Here is a 19,310-nt window from a genome sequence, read left to right on the forward strand (position 1 = left end):
CAGGGTTATCACTGGGGCGTGGACGCCTGCACTATACAGCCACTGCTCCTGGAGGCTGGAGGCCATTTTTCATTTTTCTTGGATAGCACAGAGAGAAATTGAGAGGGCAGAGGGAGACAGAGAGGGCGAAAGATATAGAAACCTGCAGACCTGCTTCACGGCTTGTGAAGTGACCCCCCAGCAAGTTGGGAGCTGGGGTCTCAAATTAGATTCCTTGTGCTGGTCCTTGTGCTTCACACCATGCGTGCTTAACCCTCTGTGCTACCACCCAGCCCCCTTCTGCCCCCTTCTTTCTACTCTCTTCTTTGTTTCTTTCTGTCTGTCTTTCTTCCTTCCTTTCTTTTTTCTTTCCTTTTCCCCTTTCTTTTCCTTCCTTCCCTTTTTCTTCTCTTCCTCCTTTCTCTTTCTTTCATCTTTCAACCTTTTTTGTCTTCTTCTTTCCTTTTCTTTCTTCTCTCCCCCCCCCTTGTGTTACTGGGGCTTTATTACCCTGAAATTATTTTTCAGCCAGCAAGATACAGAGAGACAGAGAGAGAGAAGGTATGACACCCAACCCTCCCCCAGTGCAGTGAGGGCTAAGCTCACACCTGAGTGGCACATGAGGCAAAGTCTGCTCTGCAAACCCTCCTGTGAGGGGGACTTGGTGTCCCTCCTCCTCCTCTGCAGGGTGGGATGGGGAGAGAAGGGGAGAGGACGAGAGACCAGAGGAGCAAAGGCCAGAATGCCCTGGTGGGGGGAGTGGCCAGCAGACCCGAGGTCACCCTCAGTGCCCCAGAGGCTCTCAGCGGGTGCATGCTGTAGCTTGTCCCTACCCTCCAGCCAGACTTGCTTAGAGTGGGTGACGGGGCTGTCTGTGTGCGTGGCTGGGGGGCGGGGGCTGGGCAGTGGTGCAGCTGGTAGAGCTAAGGAAGCAGGTTCAAGGCCTGGTTCCCACCTGCAGGGGCAAGCTTCACAAGCAACAAGGCCTGCTGCAGGTGTCTCTCTTTTCTCTCCCTCTCTGTCTCCTCCTCCTCCCCTCTCATTTCTTTTTCTTTTTAAGGAGGGGTCTGGGAGGAACACCTGAGGACCACAGTGAGGTGATGAGGAAGGATGGGGGAAAAGGGGCCATTTTTCACTAATGTAGCCCCAGGGGATCAATTAACACAGGGCCTCCAGCCCAAGATTTTCTCTCTTTCTTTCTTTTTTAGAAGGAGGGAGACACAGAGAGAAGAGAGACATTACAGGACTGCTCTACTACCCACAGAACTCCTCTGGTGCTCTCATGTGGTGCTGGGGTTTGAACCCAGGTACTCATGTATGGCAATGCACCTGCTGTCTCCCGGTCCTGTGTATTTTCTGTTTTGCCCCCTGGGCTAAGTTTTTTTTTTTTTTTTTTGCCTCCTGGATTACCGCTGGAGGTCAGTGCCTGCACTACAAATTCACTGCTCCTGCAGGCCATTATTCCCATTTTATTGCCCTTGTTATTATTGTTATTTTTTATTGCTGTTGTTGTTGGGATAGGACAGAGAGAGATTGAGAGAGGAGGGGAGACAGAGAGGTGGAGAGAAAGACAGACACCTGCAGACCTGCTTCATTGCTTGTGAAGCAACCCCCCTGCAGGTAGGGAGCCAGGGGCTCGAACCAGGATTCTTACACCGGTCCTTGTGCTTCGAGCCATGTGCGCTTAACCCACTGTGCTACCGCCCGTCCCCCTGGGCTAAGTCTTATTTTAATGAAGACTATAAAGGAACACTGGGCTTGTCTCACTTTGAGCCAGTCAACCTCAGCACTCCCTAGCTTGGATACTTATAACCAAGAAGTAATTTTCATTTTGGGTGGAGGAGGCTGGTGCTTTGCATGTTTTCTCTACTGGTGTATTTATTTAAAAATAATATGGAAATCAGGTAGTTACCATATTTTAACAATCCAGCCATGTAGTCAGATATGATATCTCCCCTTAAAAAAATAAGTCAACAATTTGTTCTGCTTTATATCTTAACTCTTTTTCAGCCACCAGGTTCCTGATGCTACCACGATGCCAGCCTGACTTCTCTGGACAGACGACCCCACCAATGTGTCCTGGAGCCCCACCTCCCCAGCACCCCACCCCACTAGGCAAAGAGACAAGACAGGCTGGGGTGTGGATCCACCTGCCAATGCCCATGTTCAGCCGGGAAGCAATTACAGGAGCCAGACCTTCCATCTTCTGCATCCCATAATGATCCTGGGCCCATACTCCCAGAGAGATAAAGAATAGGAAAGCTATCAGGGGAGGGGATGGGATATGGAGTTCTGGTGGTGGGAACCGAGAGAAATGGAGAGAGGAGAGGAAGACACAGGGGGAGAGAAGGATAGACACCTGCAGACCTGCTTCACCGCCTGTGAAGCGACTCCCCTGCAGGTGGGGAGCCGGGGACGGTCCCTGTGCTTTGCACCACGTGCGCTTAATCCACTGCGCTACCACCCGACTTTCCATCTCTGAGATTTTTATTCTGTGGTGTGGTGACCAGGGACCTGATGCCAGGAAGAGTCAGCTGACATTCTGGTTCCTACGCTGGCGTCTGCGGTCTGTGTCCTAGCCTGCAGAAGGCTGCCCCAGTCCAGAACATTCTTCCTGCCTGCACGCTAAGCTCCCCGCTCCCTTCCAGTCTCTGTCACCCCACACAGCAGCAAGTCAGGTAAACAAAAGGCCTAACACAGAAGTCAGGCAAATATGTTTATTTACTTAAATAACTGATGGCAAAATAAAATATTTACATCACATCATACCGTGTAAACATGGAAGGTCTCTGTACAAAGAAATATACATGCAAAATGATGTAAAAAAAAAAAACAAAAGCAAAACAAACAAAACCCCCAAAGAACGGTGACGCAGCAGCACACACAAGGAAAGCTGTTGGCCTCCAGATACACATCCAGTTTTGAATCCGAGTCCTTTTTTTTTTCCTTAAAAAGTTTCTGTACAATTTTACAAGAAACAAAATAACCCTCTTGTCCCACCCACCCTCCACCCCCAACAAGAGAATAAATAAAGCACAAGGAGGATTTCAAAGCTCTCATGGGCCCAGTTGGTGGCTGGCTTGTCAAGTGGGCTGGGCTGACAGTCTCTCCTCCTGCCCCCCCTTTTTTTTTTTTTCCTTTTTCTTTTTTTGGTGTGATTTCACACCACAAAGAGGCAAAGACATCTGGAAAGAAAAAAAAAATTCTGAATGAGCCCAGGAAGCCAGTGTGGCTGGTTAGAAATGCCACATGACCTCCATATCACACTGGTCACAGCTAGGGATCTGAAGCCAGCTGCAAGGTTGGCTTGGTGCGCTTAATTGGCTTTTTAAAATCACTTGCTAAAAGTTCAGACTCTAGCCAATTTTTTTTTTTTTTGTACAGAAAGTTGAACGTTAAAAAGTCTAAAAAGTTATTAAGGTCCAGACTTGATTTGAAGGGGAAAAAATAATACTTTGGCATTCTGAATAATAGCATGATTCACAGGATAACATAACCCTATCATCCGGCTTTCTATTCAGAGTAGGAGTTCGTGACTTTTTAAATTTTCAATATTTACACCTGTCACGAAGCATGGGGCCGAGGATGGCCCGAGGGGCAGCCCCCTCTCCACACCCCTCCCGCCCCCATATACCCCCACTTCCCACACGCACAAGGCCATAAAGCTCACTGTACGAAGTATGTGCTTTTTCTATATATTTATTACAGGTACAACAGAGGCCTTCATAAATAGTTGCATAAAATGTTAAAGCCACAACATTGCACATGGTAGGAAAGAAATTTTAAAAAAGAACCCCCCCAAAAAAAAAAAAAAACAAGAAACAAATGAGTTGTTGACAGTATTTCCACCTGGTGCACGGCTATCTGAACAGCTGATGGCGGGCGGGGCAGGACCTGTCCCCATGTGCTGGGGGGATGGACTGGTCCCTCCGTGTACATCACCGCCCCCAACCCCCCCAGAAAGGAGCTCCAGGCAGGTGCAGGGACATGGGGATCAAGAAGAAGCAAGAACCAGAGCAGGACCAATCTTATATACAAGTAAGGCCTACATTTCATCAGAGCAAAAAAAGAGAGAGCGCGAGTGTTACCCCACAAACAAAGCAAAAAACAAGAAAAAAGGAAGAAATTGATTCCTTCTATTCTTCTGTAAAAGTCTGAAGTTGAACACCCAGTTGCCGGGGCCTGTATCAGCCAGGAGTCCCTGGCCCAGGCAACTGGGAAAGGCTTACAGAGACACTGGGAACTGAGCCAGCAGGTGGCGGGAGAGGGCTGGCCAGTCCTGGGGGTGTGGTGGCTCTCCAACAAGGTCCCCTTGTCCCCTAACACCAGTGGTTGAACGGAGGAGGCCTTGCTGCTTCCTCTGAGACATCTTGAAAGAAAAGAAACAAAGCGAAAAATACAAAACAAAACACCAACATTTGATTCTTGCAAAATCCTATTCCCATCTGTTGGAAAAAAAAAAAAAAACTTTCTTTTTTTTTTTTAATCTTCATGTTCTTTTTTTGCTTTTTCCCAAAATTGATCAATTCTTTTTTTTCCTAATTTTTATTTATTTATTTTGCAGAAACCTGAATTAAAAAGACTTGGGACCCAGCCAGGCTGGTTCCACCTGTCGGAGGAGGAGGAGGAGGAAGAGGAGGAGGAGGAGGAGGAGGAGGAGGAGGAGGAGGAGGAGGAGGAGGAGGAGAGGAAGGAGAAGACCCCAGCGGTGCAGTCACACGATTAGGCCACCCACCCCATGGGGGGGGCGGGAGGAGTGGTGATGGACACAGGCCGGCAGCTGTCCATCCAGATGGGTCTGTCTGTCTTGTCTGTCAGTGTTTCCCAGGCCGGCCTGGCAGGTGAAAGAGAATGAGAGAAGGAGCTTCAGGACGGGTTGGGTCGCGGTCAGGGTCGCGGTCACTCACGCCCTGGGCACCAGCAGCCTGCTGTGCAGAGAGTGTTTGAGGCTCCGAATCGGCCGAACATCGTTCTGGTGTCTGCGCCGCTCGATGAAGGCGGCCAGGCGGGAGGTGTCGAGCGGGGGTCCGGGGGGCCCGGGAGCGGAGGGCGGCTGCAGCCAGCGCTCCCGCAGCGCTAGGGCGGCCGAGGGCCGGCGGCCAGGCTCCCGTTGCAGCAGGCGGCTGACGAAGGCGCGGGCGGGGCGGCTCACGGCCGAGAAGTAGCGCTCGGGGAAGCTGAAGTCCAGGCGGCAGATGTTGAGGCACGTCTCCTCGGCGCTGTCGTCCAGGAACGGGGACACCCCGCTGAGCAGCACGTAGGCCAGCACCCCCACGCTCCACGTGTCCGAAGTCAGCGCCACCGGGTCCCCCAGGATGATCTCCGGGGCGGCGAACTCCGGGCTCCCCAGCAGCGGGTGCACGTGCTGGGTGGCGCCCAGCTGGACGGCGTCCCCGAAGTCTGTCAGCTTCACGGTGGGCTTGGTGGCGCCCTGGTCCACCAGGATGTTCTCGGGCTGCGCGGGAGGGGGTGTCAGGTCTGGGGCAGGGGTGGGGTGCTGGCTGCCAGGCCTCTCTGGGGAACTCAAGGTGGGGGGGCAACAGGAAGGTTGGGGAGCTCTGGGGTTTAGGGAGCTGGCTGCCAGGCCTCTCTGGGAACTGGAGGGGACAGCATTAGGTGTGGGGGACCCTGGGAGCAGGCATCAGGTTGTGGGGGCGGGGGGGCAGCCAGGTAGCAGGCAGTAGGCAGTGGGTTTCGGGGGCTGGAAGCTAGGGTTCCTGATATCCTTAGAGGGCCAGCTCCCCCACCTCCACACAGGACCACAGGACTTCCCGAGCCCTTCTTTCTGGCCACTTCTGAGCGGAAGAACACCCCATTCCCTGGAGAGTCCACCACCACCACTCACAGTGTGCAAACTCTCTGCCTTGGGGCCTCTTGTGAGTGAGAGTGTGTGTGTCGGGGGGGGGGGGGCGCAGGCTGTTGGGGGTCTCTGAACAGAGCCTACTCCTGGACTCCAGTGTTCAATCGGCTTCTTAATGCCCCCCCCCTCCAACTTCTACATTGCTCTGTCTTTTCTGGCTAGTCTGGACTCCTCTCTTCAGTGGAGCTGGGGCCTCGCACATGCATGCACTGCTCTGGGCTACTTTTCAGGGCTGGAGCTTCCCCTGGCGCCACAGCATCACGGGGTACCAGGGCTCAAACCAGGCTGCATGTGTGGCAAGGCCCACTCCCTATCTGGCAAGCTATCTCTCTGGCTTCTCAGATGCTTAACTGGTCTCTTACTAGTTTTCTATAAGATTTATCCACAATATATATACACAATGGAATACTACTCAGCTGTAAAAAATGGTGACTTCACCGTTTTCAGCCGATCTTGCATGGACCTTGAAAAAATCATGTTGAGTGAAATAAGTCAGAAACAGAAGGATGACTATGGGATGATCTCACTCTCAGGCAGAAGTTGTAAAACAAGATCAGAAAAGAAAACACAAGTAGAACCTGAAATGGAATTGGCGTATTGCACCAAAGTAAAAGACTCTGGGGTGGGTGGGTGGGGAGAATACAGGTCCAAGAAGGATTCAGAGGACCTAGTGGGGGTTGTATTATTATATGGGAAATTGGGGAATGTTATGCATGTACAAACTATTGTACTTACTGTTGAATGTAAAACATTAATTCCCCAATAAAAAAAGAAAAAAGAAAAAAGAAAGAAAAAAGATTCATCCACAAGAAAAGAGGGAGAGAAGCAGAGCACCCCTCTGGCCCATGAGATTCTGGGAATCGAACTCGGGACCTCATGTTTGAGAAGTCAATGCTTTAGTCACTGCACCACCTCCTGAGCTGCTCTTACTGATCATCTTTACCACTGATGGCAAATTCTTGGGATGAGAGGACAGAAACCAGGGGCCCCCCTCTCCCACCCCTCACATCTGCTCCCCTGTGTCCCAGCCATAGTCAGATACCCTCCCCCCAACCACCACCACCCTGCCCCTGGGGCCCCACCAACCTTAAGGTCCAGGTGAGCGATCCTGCAGTTGTGAAGATAGCGGACGGCTTCCAGAACCTCCCCCAGGTATGCCCTTATCTTCCCTTCCGTGAGGTTGCCCCAACGCACCACACAGTCCAAGAGGCGGCCCTGGTCGGCCCTGGGGGTGGGGAGAAAGGATAGGACGTCAGGTCACTCAAGAGGACTTTAGGGGCTACAGGTCCACTAGAAACAGGACAGGCTGAGGAGGACAGAGGGCACGTTCCAGCAGCAAGGTCTGATCTGAGTCTAGCAGTGCCATGAACAGCAAGGATGGTGAAGCAGGACCGTGGGGGACGAGGGGGGAATCTCTCCTCTCTCAGCACCCTGCACAGCACCCAGGGAGCCCGTGGAGGGTGGGCAGGGCTGTGGGGTCTCTCCTCTCTCAGCACCATGCACAGCACCCAGGGAGCCCGTGGAGGGTGGGCAGGGCTGTGGGGGTCTCTCCTCTCTCAGCACCCTGCACAGCACCCAGGGAGCCCCATGGAGGGTGGGGCTGGGCTGTGGAATCTCTCCTCTCTCAGGAAGGAGCTGTAAGTGAGAGCTCCTCAAGATACTCTCCCCACCTGGCGATGGCTCAGCAGGTGAACTGCATGCACCAGGACCTGGGTTCGATCCCCCACGCCACAGGGGAGCACCCCAGTCCCAACAAGCCCTGATGGCACTTTGGACCAGCCAGGCATCCATTTTGGGTTGTCCCCTGACCTACTGGCGGCTGAGTGGCATCCCTGGCCTGGCACGCAGAAGCACCTGCCGCCTGCGTCCTGACACCTGCAGAGCTCTGACTCTACCAAGTGTTTCCTGGGGGTCCCAGGTGGAACCCCCAACAAGAGCCGCCTGCTCTGAGGTGCACACGCTAAGACACGAGATGGCAGGGGGTGCGCTGGGTGCCCCACAGGCACTCCAAGCAGCTCCTGCCCCATTGTGTCGAATTTTGGGAGAGGGAGAGGGAAAGGGAAAGAGAGAAGACAATAATGGCCGAGCAGGAGAGACCCCAGAGCCAGCTCCACCTCTCAGGAGCTCTCCTGGCCCTGTCCCTGGTGCTGAACCCCTGGGCCTCAGGCACAGCCAAGTGAGGTGTCCCCGGCCCCTTCCTCACACCCGAGGCCAGTGAGAAGCCAGGCTGTGCTGGCCGGAGGTGTTCTGGGGGTGAGGTGCAGGCGGGGCTGGTCCTGGCTGACCACTACCAGTCTAAGTGAGCCCTGGGGCCCTGGGGGATGTCTGGCCAGCCCTCCACCTGGGACCCCAGGCCGTCCGGTCCGGCTTCCAACACCCTTCCTGTGGGCTCAGACCGACGGGCCCTGACCACCCCCCATGTTCCTGCAGCAGCCCCTCCCCCAAGCTCATCCCTCTGCCACCCCCCCCCAACCCTCCAAGCACGTACATCTCCAGCACCAGGACGTAGCTGGTGGGCGTCTCGAAGGTGTCCAGGAGGCCAACCAGCAGCGGGTGCCGCAGGGAACGCAGGATGCCCAGCTCGCGGGTCACCTGCTCTCGCCTCATCAGCTTCTTGCTCACGAACTTGGTGGCCACAGCTCGCTGGGTGCCCTTCTGGTCACACTGCTTCACCACAGAGAATCGGCCCCTGGGAAGTGGGGGTGGGGGAGGGTGGTAGGCTCAGGGGGCCTGGCCGTGACACCCCCAGACTTCCTGGGGGGCTCAGAGGATCCGACCTTGACAGAAGGGACACTCACAGACTTCCTGGGTGGTGTCCATGCCTGCCTCAGGCACACAGAGCTGCTAGGAGGGGCTACTTCCTGGGGCCCTGGTCACCCCGCTCTCTGGCTCCTCCTTTAGTAGACGTGTCTAGCTGTCACTTGGCTCTGTCTTATCCCCACAGGGCTGGTGTGGGGGAGTCAGTGACCCAGGCCCATGGCCCTGGGAGCTGCATCCCGTGGGCAGACAGTACCCAGGAGCCTTAGCTGCACCGACCTCTGATTTTTGTCACCGCAGCCACTGCATGGCTTCATTATTGCCAGAGGGAATGGCTTCATCGAGGGTGAGAGGCAGAGATAGAGCGAGAGAGAGAGACTCCTGCAGCCCTGCTTCACTGCTCATAAAGCTTTCCCCCTGCAGGTGTGGACCAGGGCCTTGAACCCAGGTCCTTGTGGACACTGGAATGTGTGTGCATTTAAGCAGGTGCACCACTATCTGGCCCCGACACTTGTGATTCTTAACCTACCCAGCCATTCTGCACTCTCTGTTCAGGTGCTGTTTTGTTGTTTCGTTTTTTTCCCCCCTCTTTTTTCCTTTCCCTTTCTGTCTGCCAGCCTTGTGCCAAGATCCAACACCAGCATCCTTGCTCTCTCTGGTTTAACAGATCACGGGGGAGGGACGTCCTGAGCTGCTTCTGCGTCTGGTCCCCAAGGGGCCCTGGCTCAGACTCTTATTGTTGGCCTCAGAACCAGTGTGGGAGGCCCTGGGTTCCATCCACTGCTGGCACTGACTGTCCCCTCAGGGTTGCCCAAAGGGGACCAGTCTGATGGGCTGGGAGGCATCCCCTGGACAGCAGAGGCTGGCCGACCCTCCTAACCCTTGTGTTGGGGGAGGGTGGGAAAGGGCCCGTGTCATCCGCTGATAGTGGCTTAGCTGTCAGGCCTGTCTGGGGTGCAGGGAGACACATCCCCAGGTGTGAGCCCAAGGCTGTAAGAAAGCTTGGTGACAGAGGGCCTGGGGACCACTGTCCCCACATCCCCATCCTCAGTGAGTTGGGCTGAAAGGGACTCCTCACAGGGGGGCAGGCCGCTCGGGGTGCCCCTGCCCTGTAGTCTGGTGGCCTGAGGGCCCCGTCTACCTGCCGAGCTCAGCCACTTCGCTGTACAGGGAGTCAAAGTTGTCCTTCCAGGTCACCACAAGCCCGTCCGTCCCTGGACCTGCAGAGACATGGCATCTGCCCTGAGCCTGGGGCTTGGGGTGGGGTAGGGTCTGGGGAGCTCCGTGTCCCTGGTGAGGGTGACCCTGGCTATCAACCTCTGGTCTGTGTCCTCGGCCCTCAGGAAACTTCTCCCCTGGAGGTGGGGACCGGGGACTTAACCCAGGTCCTGGCACATGGCAGCATGTGCGCTGTTTTCTAAAGCTTAGAGCACTGTGGCTGGAGAGACAGCTCAACAGCTTGAGCACAGGACCTGTGAGCCCGAGGTTTCCAGTTCAAGTCTCAGCTCTGCACGTAGCACAGGGATACCCTGGCTTCTCTCTCTCAGATGTAATAAATAAAGTGCATCTTCTAAAAACAACAACAAACGGACCAGGCAGTGGTGCTCCTGACGTTACAGTGCACAAGGACCCGGGTTCAAGCCCCTGGTCCCCACCTGCAGGGGACAAGCTTCACAAGTGCTAATTATTTGCCTCCAAGTTCACTGCTGGGATCTGAGCCCGCCTGACCCCGTCACTCCCGGGGGACATGTGTGTATGAGCCTTTGTGTAAGTGTGTGTCTGTCTATGGGTCTCCGTGTCTGTCTGTGTGTCTCTCTATATGGGTGTGTGCATGTCTGTCTGTGTCTGTGTCCCTGTCTGTCTGTGTCTCTATCTATGTCTGTCTATCTATCTGTGTCTCTGTCTGTCTCTCTGCCTGTGTCCCTGTCTATCTATGTCTCTGTCTATCTGTGTCTGTGTCCCTGTCTGTCTGTCTGTGTGCCCACCTTCTCGCTCACCTAGAACCCTCAGGCTGGCAGAGGACGAGGCGGAGCCCATGTCGTTGACCGCGGTGCACGTGTAGACGCCATCGTCCTTGGTGGTCACACCCACAATCCTCAGAACAGCCTCTCCCAAGTCGCTGCCGGGGTGGATGGTGGGGACACACACAGGGCATTAGCAGGGGGCTCCCTCATCCCATACCTCTCTCCCTAGAAACCCAGCACTGAAGAGGCTTGGCAGGGGAAATTTATTATCATTATTATCATTGTCATTATTTTCAGGTGGAGTTGGGCCCGGGCTGGGTCACTTTTTCATTCTGCCTGAGACAGAGAATTCATATCCCCCCCAAAGCTCCCCCTGGTGCCACGAACCCTCCCATGTGGTGCTGGGGCTCAGCAGGTTGGGGCTGTGTGACCTCACCTGTAGGAGATGCTGTAGTGGCCGTCGTTGTCCAGGGTGTTGTGCTCAGGGCCTTTCCAGGTGATGGAGGCCTTGGGGCGGCCACACACGCGACATCGCAGAACAACCGTCTCCCCGGGCTCACACGTGACCTCGCTCAAGGGAATGACGAACTCTGGGGGGACTGATGGGGGGAGGGGGAGCGACGGCTGAGTGAGGGTGTCCCAGGCCCAGACCAGTCTGCCCTGGGGGACGCGTGACAGTCCCTCCCCCACCCCATCTTCCCAGAGGAAGGCTCTGGAACTCACCGTCGTATATGTAATTGGGGTTGAGAAGCTGAAAGAAAGGAAAGAGGGGGGTCAGATGAGGAGACGGAGAGGGCTTGGGCCTCTGCCTTTGCTATGGCGGCCAGCGTGCAAGAACCCGGGTTCAAGCCCCTAGGCCCCCATCGGTGGGGAGCTTCACAAGCGGTGAAACAGGGCTGCAGGTGCCTCTCTGTCTCTGTCTATCTTCCTCACCCCTCTCAGTTTTTAGCTTTAGCCAAGATACATTAAGTAAAATAAAAAATAAAAAAATTGGGAGTCGGGCAGTAATGCAGCGGGTTAAATGCAGGTGGCGCGAAGCGCAAGGACCGACTTAGGGATCCCGGTTCGAGCCCCCGGCTCCCTACCTGCAGGGGAGTTGCTTCACAGGCGGTGAAGCAGGTCTGCAGGTGTCTATCTTTCTCTCCCCCCCCTTCCCCTCCTCTCTCCATTTCTCTCTGTCCTATTCAACGACGACATCAATAACTACAACAATAAGAAACAAAAAGGGAATAAACAAATATTAAAAAAAATTAAAGCCCTATCTTGAGAGCCCAGGTGCTGGCGTACATGTTACCATGTGTGAAGATCAGGGTTCAAACCCCTGGGCCCCACATGCAGGGGGAGAGCTCCACAAGGGGTGAAGCAGGACTGCGGCTGTCTCTGTCTTTCTCCCTATCTCTCCCTCCCCTCTCAATTCCCTTCTTTCAACTAAAGAAAGAAAAATTTAAGTAAATAAATGAGTAAAAAGGCCACTAGGAGCAGTGGATTTGAGGCACAGACACTGAGTCCTAGCAACAACGCAGGTAGACAGACAGACACAGAGAGAATTTACTGGAAGGAAGGAAGATCAGAAATGAGACTAGGCACAAGTGGGTATCAAGTCAAACAGACCCCCCACACACACACACACACACACACTGCCTTTAAACACACCCCAAGGGGCCGAGGTCATAACTCACTGGGTACGGTGCCTGTCTTGTTATGCACAAAGCCTGTTCTGAGACCCAGCACCACATGGGTGTGCCACAGCTCCTGGGGGGAAGCTCTGGTGCTGGGGCATCTCTCCCTCTCTCTCTCTGAAGGAAAATATAACCCAGGAGTAGTGGAAAACAAAACAAAACAAATAAAATAAAATGCCACAAAAGCTGCACCATTCCCAGCTGGGATCTTCTTCCTACCCACGAACGAGACCGCCACATCAACCCAGAGAGAACGGTCGTACCCCAGCCTCTGGGCCAAGCGAGCTGAGAGGCTGGTGCTCCCCCAGCCCCCCAGACTTCAGGTGACCCAGTGATGGACACCACAGCCCAGGAGGTGTTCTGGAAGCAGGAAGCCGGGGTGGGAGGCAGGAGTCGGGGCTGCGGCTGCCCGGGGGCCCTGGTGGGGTCCTCCTGTGCCCGTGGGTCCCCGGTGGATGGGCTCGGGGGTCGGGGGCTCACCTTCACGGACACCTTGTTGCTGAACCCTTCCCGGCACCCGTTCTCCAGCTTGCCTTCCCGTCTGCTGTCCTTCTCCTTCTTCTCAGACTTCTTCCTTAACCGGAGTGCTGTGTGCCAAGATGATGATTTCCTGGGGGTGGGGGACACAGTCAGGACCCCGGGGGTGGGCAGGGCTGGGACCCAACACAGGACCCCCTGGCTTCCTGCTCACACACTGCCCACAGGCAGATTGAAGGCACCAGCCAGGCTCCGGGAGACCCAGGTTCAAGCCTGCGCTGCCCCCTCAGGGCTCCTGGGAGGGGAAATGTGGCGTTCTAGTGCCTCTCCTGCTCACTCTATATTTTTTTTTCTTCCTCCAGGGTTATTGCTGGGCTTGGTGCCTGTACCATGAATCCACCGCTCCTGGAGGCCATTTTTCCCCCTTTTTGTTGCCCTAGTTGTTGCAGCCTCGTTGCGGTTATTATTGCCATTGTTGACGTTGTTTTGTTGTTGGACAGGACAGAGAGAAATGGAGAGAGGAGGGGAAGACAGAGAGAGGGGGAGAGAAAGATAGACACCTGCAGACCTGCTTCACCGCCCGTGAAGCGACTCCCCTGCAGGTGGGGAGCCGGGGGCTCGAACCAGGATCCTTACGCAGGTCCCTGCGCTTTGCGCCACGTGCGTTTAACCCACTGCGCCACCGCCCGACCCCCTCACTCTATATTCTTAAATGTTTTGTGTTAATGAGAGAAAGAGGGAGAGAGAAAAGGAGACAGCCAGAACCCTGCTCAGCTCTGGCTGATGGTGGTGCCGAGGACTGAACCTGGGACCTCGTAGCCTCAGGCAGGAAAGCCACTTGCAGAACCGTTATGCTGTCTCAGTGATCCTGTTTGTTCATTCGTTCATCCATTCATTCATTCACTCACTTTTTACCTCAGTTTTTCATGTCAGTGATTTTGCTCACTTAAAATATTTTATTATTTTATTATTAATGAGGGAGAGAGAGACAGACAGACAGACCAGAGCCCTGCTCAGCTCTGGATGAGGTGGTGCCGGGGATTGAACCTGGGACTTCAAAGCCTCAGGCAGGAAAGTCTTTCGCAGAACCATCACGCTGTCTCCCCAGGCCTCTGCTGTCTCTGTCTGAAACAGTCAGCCTGTATTGTAGCAACAATGACAAGAGAATGTGAAGTGTCACTAAGGAAACAGAACATTTACAACAACATGCAATATGAAATGAATATGTAGACTGGACCTTGCATGTTCCAAGCTGTGTCCAGCCCCCAGCTCCACAGGGCAGCACCCAGGACAGCTCCATGGGTGGTGGGAGGTTGGTCATTAGTCCCTCTCCTTTTTCTCTATTCTTTCTCTTTTCTCTCTAATTTTATTTTATTTGATAGGACAGAAGGAACTTGAGTGGGGAGGAGAAAAGACAGAGACACCTGCAGACCTGCTTCACCACTTGTAAAGCTTCCCCCCTGCAGTTGGGGACCAGGGGCTCAAACCTGGTTCTTGGGCACTGTAACATGTGCGCTCAACCAGGTGCGTCAACTCCCAACCCCCTTTTCTCTTTTTTTCTTTCCTCCTCCTCTTTCCTTTTTTCAATTGCCACCAGTCTCTGGGGACTGATGTAGGAAATACAAAGCCACACTGCTCCTGGTGGCCATTCCCCCCCACCCCCCTTTTTTTTCTTTTTTTTTTTTAAAGACTTTTAAAATATTTATTCTCTTTTGTTGCCCTTGTTGTCTTATTGTTGTAGTTGGTATTGTTATTGATGTCCTCGTTGTTGTTAGATAGGACAGAGAGAGGGAGGCGGGGCTACGGAGCAGCAGCAGCTGTGTTTCTCTCCTCTCCCCTCCCGGGTCAACTAGGAATACTAAGACAGGCCACCTGGGACCACAAGACAGGACTAGAGCAACTTCAGGAACCTACCAAATCACCGGTGAGCGCAAACACGTGTGGAGAGGAGCCTAGGGAGAGAGTAAGTGGCTGGTAACAATCCGGCAGTTTACCAGTTGAGACACCACCTCCAGTCTGTTTTACCAACAAAAAGACGGTTGAAGGGAGGAGAGGACTCCCCTAAGATTCACCAAATGCAACTGTGAGTCTCCATTGCTCCTGCCCTCAGAATCTGGAGCAGCAGGGGGGAGGCCCTGTGCTGACACCAGGGGACAGAACTAACCAGGAAACTCAGGAGAAGATCTACACCTCGGTGGCCTATCGGTGAGGCTGTATAGTGGGAGCCTTTCCATATTGTTCTCCTGATGAGAACATGGTGAATAGTTGCCTCAGAACCTGCAGACTATAAACGGGACTTGTCAAGAAACTCACAGGGCCCAGCAGTGCTGCCCGGCTTGGCAGAGAAGCTGAATTGAGCCTGGAGTTTTGGATCCTTGGGCTGTGAGAGTCTGTTTGCATAACCACTGGATTATCTCTGCCCCACCCTGCTTTATCTCTTGGTCAGGAGTCAGTGATTAAGCTAAGAAGCCTACAGGGAAGAAAAAGAACAAAAGAGGTTTTTAAGCCACTATGCTCCAACTCAGGGATTAAAATAATACTGAAACAACTGTCAGTTTCCACAACTGTGAACCCTTTAAGTACCTTACTTAGACACAGGTCAATCCAGGCAAGCATGACCAGTAATTTGAAAAGTACTGAGAGAGGGAACTCATAACATACTACATAGAATGCTTAAAACAGTAAGAAGAAATATTGGAGAAATGAACCAGGACAAGAGTCCAGCTAAAAGCCCCCCAAAGGTTGAAGCACAAAATGATGAGGTCAACATCCAAACACTAGCTAAGGAAATAATCACAGGAGTGAGTGAAGAGTTTGAAAGAACTGTCACCAGAAATGCGGAAACAACAAATGAGACTCTGGAAGAAAACACTAATTATCTTAAGATAGGACAGAGAGAGATGGAGAGAGGAGGGGAGGACAGAGAGGGGTAGAGAAAGACAGACACCTGCAGACCTGTTTTACCACCTGTGAAGCGACTCCCCTGCAGGTTGGGAGCCGGGGTTCGAACCGGGATCCTTATGCCGGTCCTTGCGCTTTGCGCCACCTGCGCTTAACCCGCTGCGCCACCGCCCGACTCTCCTCCATCCTTCTTCTCTTCTTATTTTTATTTGAGAAGACAGAGAAATTGAGAGGGAAGGAGGAGTTAGAGAGAGAGAGAGAGAGACAGAGACAGAGAGACACCTGCAGACCTGTTTCACCACTTGTGAAGCTTCCCCCCTTCTCCCGAAGGTGGGGATCCGGGGCTTGAACCCTGATTCTATTGCACTGTAACATGTGTGCCCAACCATGTGTGTCACCACTTGCCTCCACCCCATTTTCTTTCTCACAACCAGGGGCTATCACTACATGTCAGTGCCCACTTGAGAATCCGCCACTCCCAGCAGCCTTTTCTTAATTTCTTCTTCTTTTTTTGCTTTAGGTAGAATGGAGAGAAACTGAGAGAGGATGGGGAGACAGAGAGACACCTGCAGACCTGCTTCACTGCTTGTGACGTTTTCTCCCTGCAGGTGGGGACCAGCAGGGCCTTTAACCCGTGTCCTGGGACGAGCGTGCGTCCCAGCCGGCCGTTTCAGTGAAAGGCTGAGTCTCCAGGCTACTCAGTGTGCAGCCACTCAGGCATGCAGTGGGGGGCTGGGGCTCGGCCCGAGCCGGGATCCGCCGGACACTCACTTGAGGGAGCCGTCGGGGGTGTCCAGGACGACCGCGCTGGTGTGGCCCAGGACGAAGCCGGGGATCCAGCCCTCGGCGGCGGGGCACTGGTCGGTGGCGGCTCGGAACACCAGGAACATGTTCTGCTGATTGCTGGCCAGGATCTGCACGACCTCTCCCTGATAGACGTTTATCTCATCCTCCTTCACTGCGGTGTAATCGTGTGTCACCAGCATGGTGGACATGCTGCTGCTGCTGCTGCCTTCACTCTGCGGGGACACGGAGAGGCGGGGGGTGAGCCTGGGCTCCGGGTGGGGCGGGGTGTGTGTGCTGTGGGGAGCAGAGGGGGCCTCCTGAGTGGCCCCTTGGGACACACAGGGCTCCCTGCCCTGTGCCCTCTTCCTCCCCAAGTCCATTCAGCGTCCCTCCTGCCTCTCTCTGTCCGTCAAGGAAGAGCAGGGTCCCCCATTTTTTTTTGGGGGGGTGAAGGCTAGGGACCATCTCAGACATGTGACAGAGGGACTCCATGATGTTACAGCAGTGGGACAGACGGAAGCTCTGGGGCGTCGTGCTTGCCCGTAAGCGTCTTCAGGTGGCAGAGTGGGGTGCTTTGGCCTCTGATCTGTCCTGTGTGCCGCCACCACCCCCCCGCAACCCGACACAACTCTGCCCAGAAAGTGTTGGTCCAGCGATCGTGTTCCAAAGGGGGGGACGGTGTCCTGTGTCCCCTGCGGCTGGCAGCAGCCAGGCCGTGGTGTCCAGGATTTTGGTCAGCACTAGGCTGTCCCTGGCTCACCCCGAGGGCCCCCACAAAGGAGGAGCAGTACACGTGGAGGGTGGGTCTCCAGCTGTCCTTTGGCCAGGGAGCCAGCTGCTCCAGGGGTGGAGGAGAAACTGAGGCTACTGCCCCACCTTCATGGTGTCCACTTGCTTGCTGTGCTCTGCCGGGCTCCGTCCGTCAGGCCAGGCCCCAGGTCAACGCAGAAGGGACTGCCACTCCGTCTTGCCCCCTCCTGTAGGTCCTGCCTGCTGAGCTGGTGTCATGGGGCCCACGTGGAGGGGGGGGGGTGGATGGCCCAGGGCCCAGTGTCCACAGGAGCTTGGCTGGAGCTCATGCTCACTCTTTGCACAAGCACTTTGGGATCAGGAGTTAGCACCTGTCCAGAGTTTTGAGGTAACACCACTGGGAGACAGGGGTGAAGGACACATCCTGCTGCGGGTCACAGTGCCTGGTGGGTGTCCTCTTGTCTAAGCCGCGTTGGCCCCGTCCACAGCTCTGTGACCAGGGTGTGTTGGTGAGGGGTGGTGTCACCTCCCCTGGCGGGAGCGGGCAGTCAAGGTCTGTGGCCGGGTGGCACTGTCACTGCTGCCCGAATGGGCAGCTGTCCACCGGCTGGGGAGACAGATCCACGGCCGTTCTAGAAGGTGCACAGTGAAGGCGGTGAGGGGACCGTGGCTACAGGCTGGGCATGGCCGATGGTCTGAGGACATGGCCGGAGGGGAGCAGGCTCCGCTGACCCTGTGGGGATGGGGCCTCGGGGGCAGGACGGCTCCTTGGACGGAAGAACGCGGTCGGCCCCCGTTCGGGAGGAAGCTTCTGGGGTCTGGCCGGGGCGCTGATCTCACTGACACACGGGAAGTCTCCCTTCCTGGGGCACCCACCATGCCAGGGCCAGGGCGAGAGGCAGACACAAGAGGCGCCCTCTGCCACCAGGAGATTCCAGGGACCCGGGTGGGTCTGGTGGCGGTGGCAGCTGGATCCATTCTGGAACCTGGGCCCAAGGCCTCGGTGGAGTCCTGAGGATACCTCTGAGTGCCACCTGTCCCCCAAACCCTGTTCTCTGGCTGGCGCTCACCTGAACCCCAACAACACCTCAGCCCTGGGTGAGGCCACTGCAGAGGACAGCCACGTCCCCTCCTCTGCCAGGTGCTAAGAACAGGACTTGGTCAGCACGTGCGCCCACTTCTTCAGCCCCCCTCCCCCACAGCCCCCCCCCAACAATGGGCAACATTCAGGGCGACAGAATACAGAGCAGGGAGATGAGAGGCGGGGGTCGGATCAGAGCTGCCCAGGATTCCAGAGGAGAGACAGAGAGACATGCAAAAGCCAGATTAGAGGATTATCATTGTTGTTGTTATTATTATTATCTTTTATAAAGAGAGACACAGACCCTTGTAGGGAAACGTAGTGAAAAATTTATAAAGTGACCGCTCGCACGTACACCGGGTGGGCGGCAGCCCTGCTCTTTCTCGCATGCCTTTGGGGGACACTGGGGGACAGGGTGGGGGGGCACAGAGGGGTGGGAGGGCCCCCCACTCCACATTGGGAAGAGGACAGGAAAGCGAGATGCCCCAGAACCCCCCAAAATGGCCGGGAAGCAGTCTCTTCCAGAGTGAAGCTTGGGGGTGGGGACAGAGGAGTGGATATTTCCACTGGGGAGAAACATTCCCGCGGCCCCACACCCCACACCCCACAGCCGGTCAGTTTGGCTTTGCTCTGAGTTGCCCGGTGGAAGTTTCCTCATGTGGAATCTTCTGTTTGTCTTTTTGTATTTTTCCAGCAGGGGAGTTTAAAAAAAAAATAAAATCAAGAAACGTTGCAGGCAGGGTCACTTAAGGCCTCAGAGAGCACAGAGGACAAGGCCCCCCTCACGCCGAGACAGAAAGAGAGAGAGAGAGAGAGAGAGAGGGTGCAGTCCTGGAGGAGAATAACGCAGAGTCCCTGACCGGACTGCCTGCCTGGCCCCCCTGGAAAGTGGGGGGTCTGGGGGGTGGACAGGAGGCCGGGGGCAGAGGGGGCCGCAGAGAAGTTTCCAGAGCTCCTGCAGCTGCCCGGCAGATGGAGAGACAGACTCAGTCAGGAGGTGAGAGCCCAGCGGCGGGTAGCGGGTTAGCGTGGACACGGCAAAGCGAGTTAGTGGGGCCGGGGCGGCCGAGGAGGAG

The 19,310-nt window shown here is 55.0% G+C and overlaps 1 protein-coding gene across 1 annotated transcript in view; it reads right to left on the reverse strand.

Moving 5' to 3' along the window:
* Positions 1-2,682: 2,682 nt before the first annotated feature.
* The window catches only part of TRIO (trio Rho guanine nucleotide exchange factor), a 232,244-nt gene continuing 215,616 nt past the window's right edge, over positions 2,683-19,310 (reverse strand). The window contains exons 50-58 of the mRNA XM_060191927.1: positions 16,389-16,636; positions 12,720-12,849; positions 11,284-11,311; positions 10,997-11,159; positions 10,594-10,715; positions 9,738-9,816; positions 8,328-8,528; positions 6,926-7,064; positions 2,683-5,434 (exon numbers count right to left, since the gene is read on the reverse strand). Coding sequence (XP_060047910.1) covers positions 4,883-5,434; positions 6,926-7,064; positions 8,328-8,528; positions 9,738-9,816; positions 10,594-10,715; positions 10,997-11,159; positions 11,284-11,311; positions 12,720-12,849; positions 16,389-16,636 — 1,662 coding nt within the window. The 3' untranslated portion in view covers positions 2,683-4,882. The remainder of the gene's footprint in view (positions 5,435-6,925; positions 7,065-8,327; positions 8,529-9,737; positions 9,817-10,593; positions 10,716-10,996; positions 11,160-11,283; positions 11,312-12,719; positions 12,850-16,388; positions 16,637-19,310) is intronic.

Source organism: Erinaceus europaeus, chromosome 5, assembly GCF_950295315.1.
Source record: "Erinaceus europaeus chromosome 5, mEriEur2.1, whole genome shotgun sequence".
In the NCBI taxonomy this organism is placed as follows: domain Eukaryota; kingdom Metazoa; phylum Chordata; class Mammalia; order Eulipotyphla; family Erinaceidae; genus Erinaceus; species Erinaceus europaeus.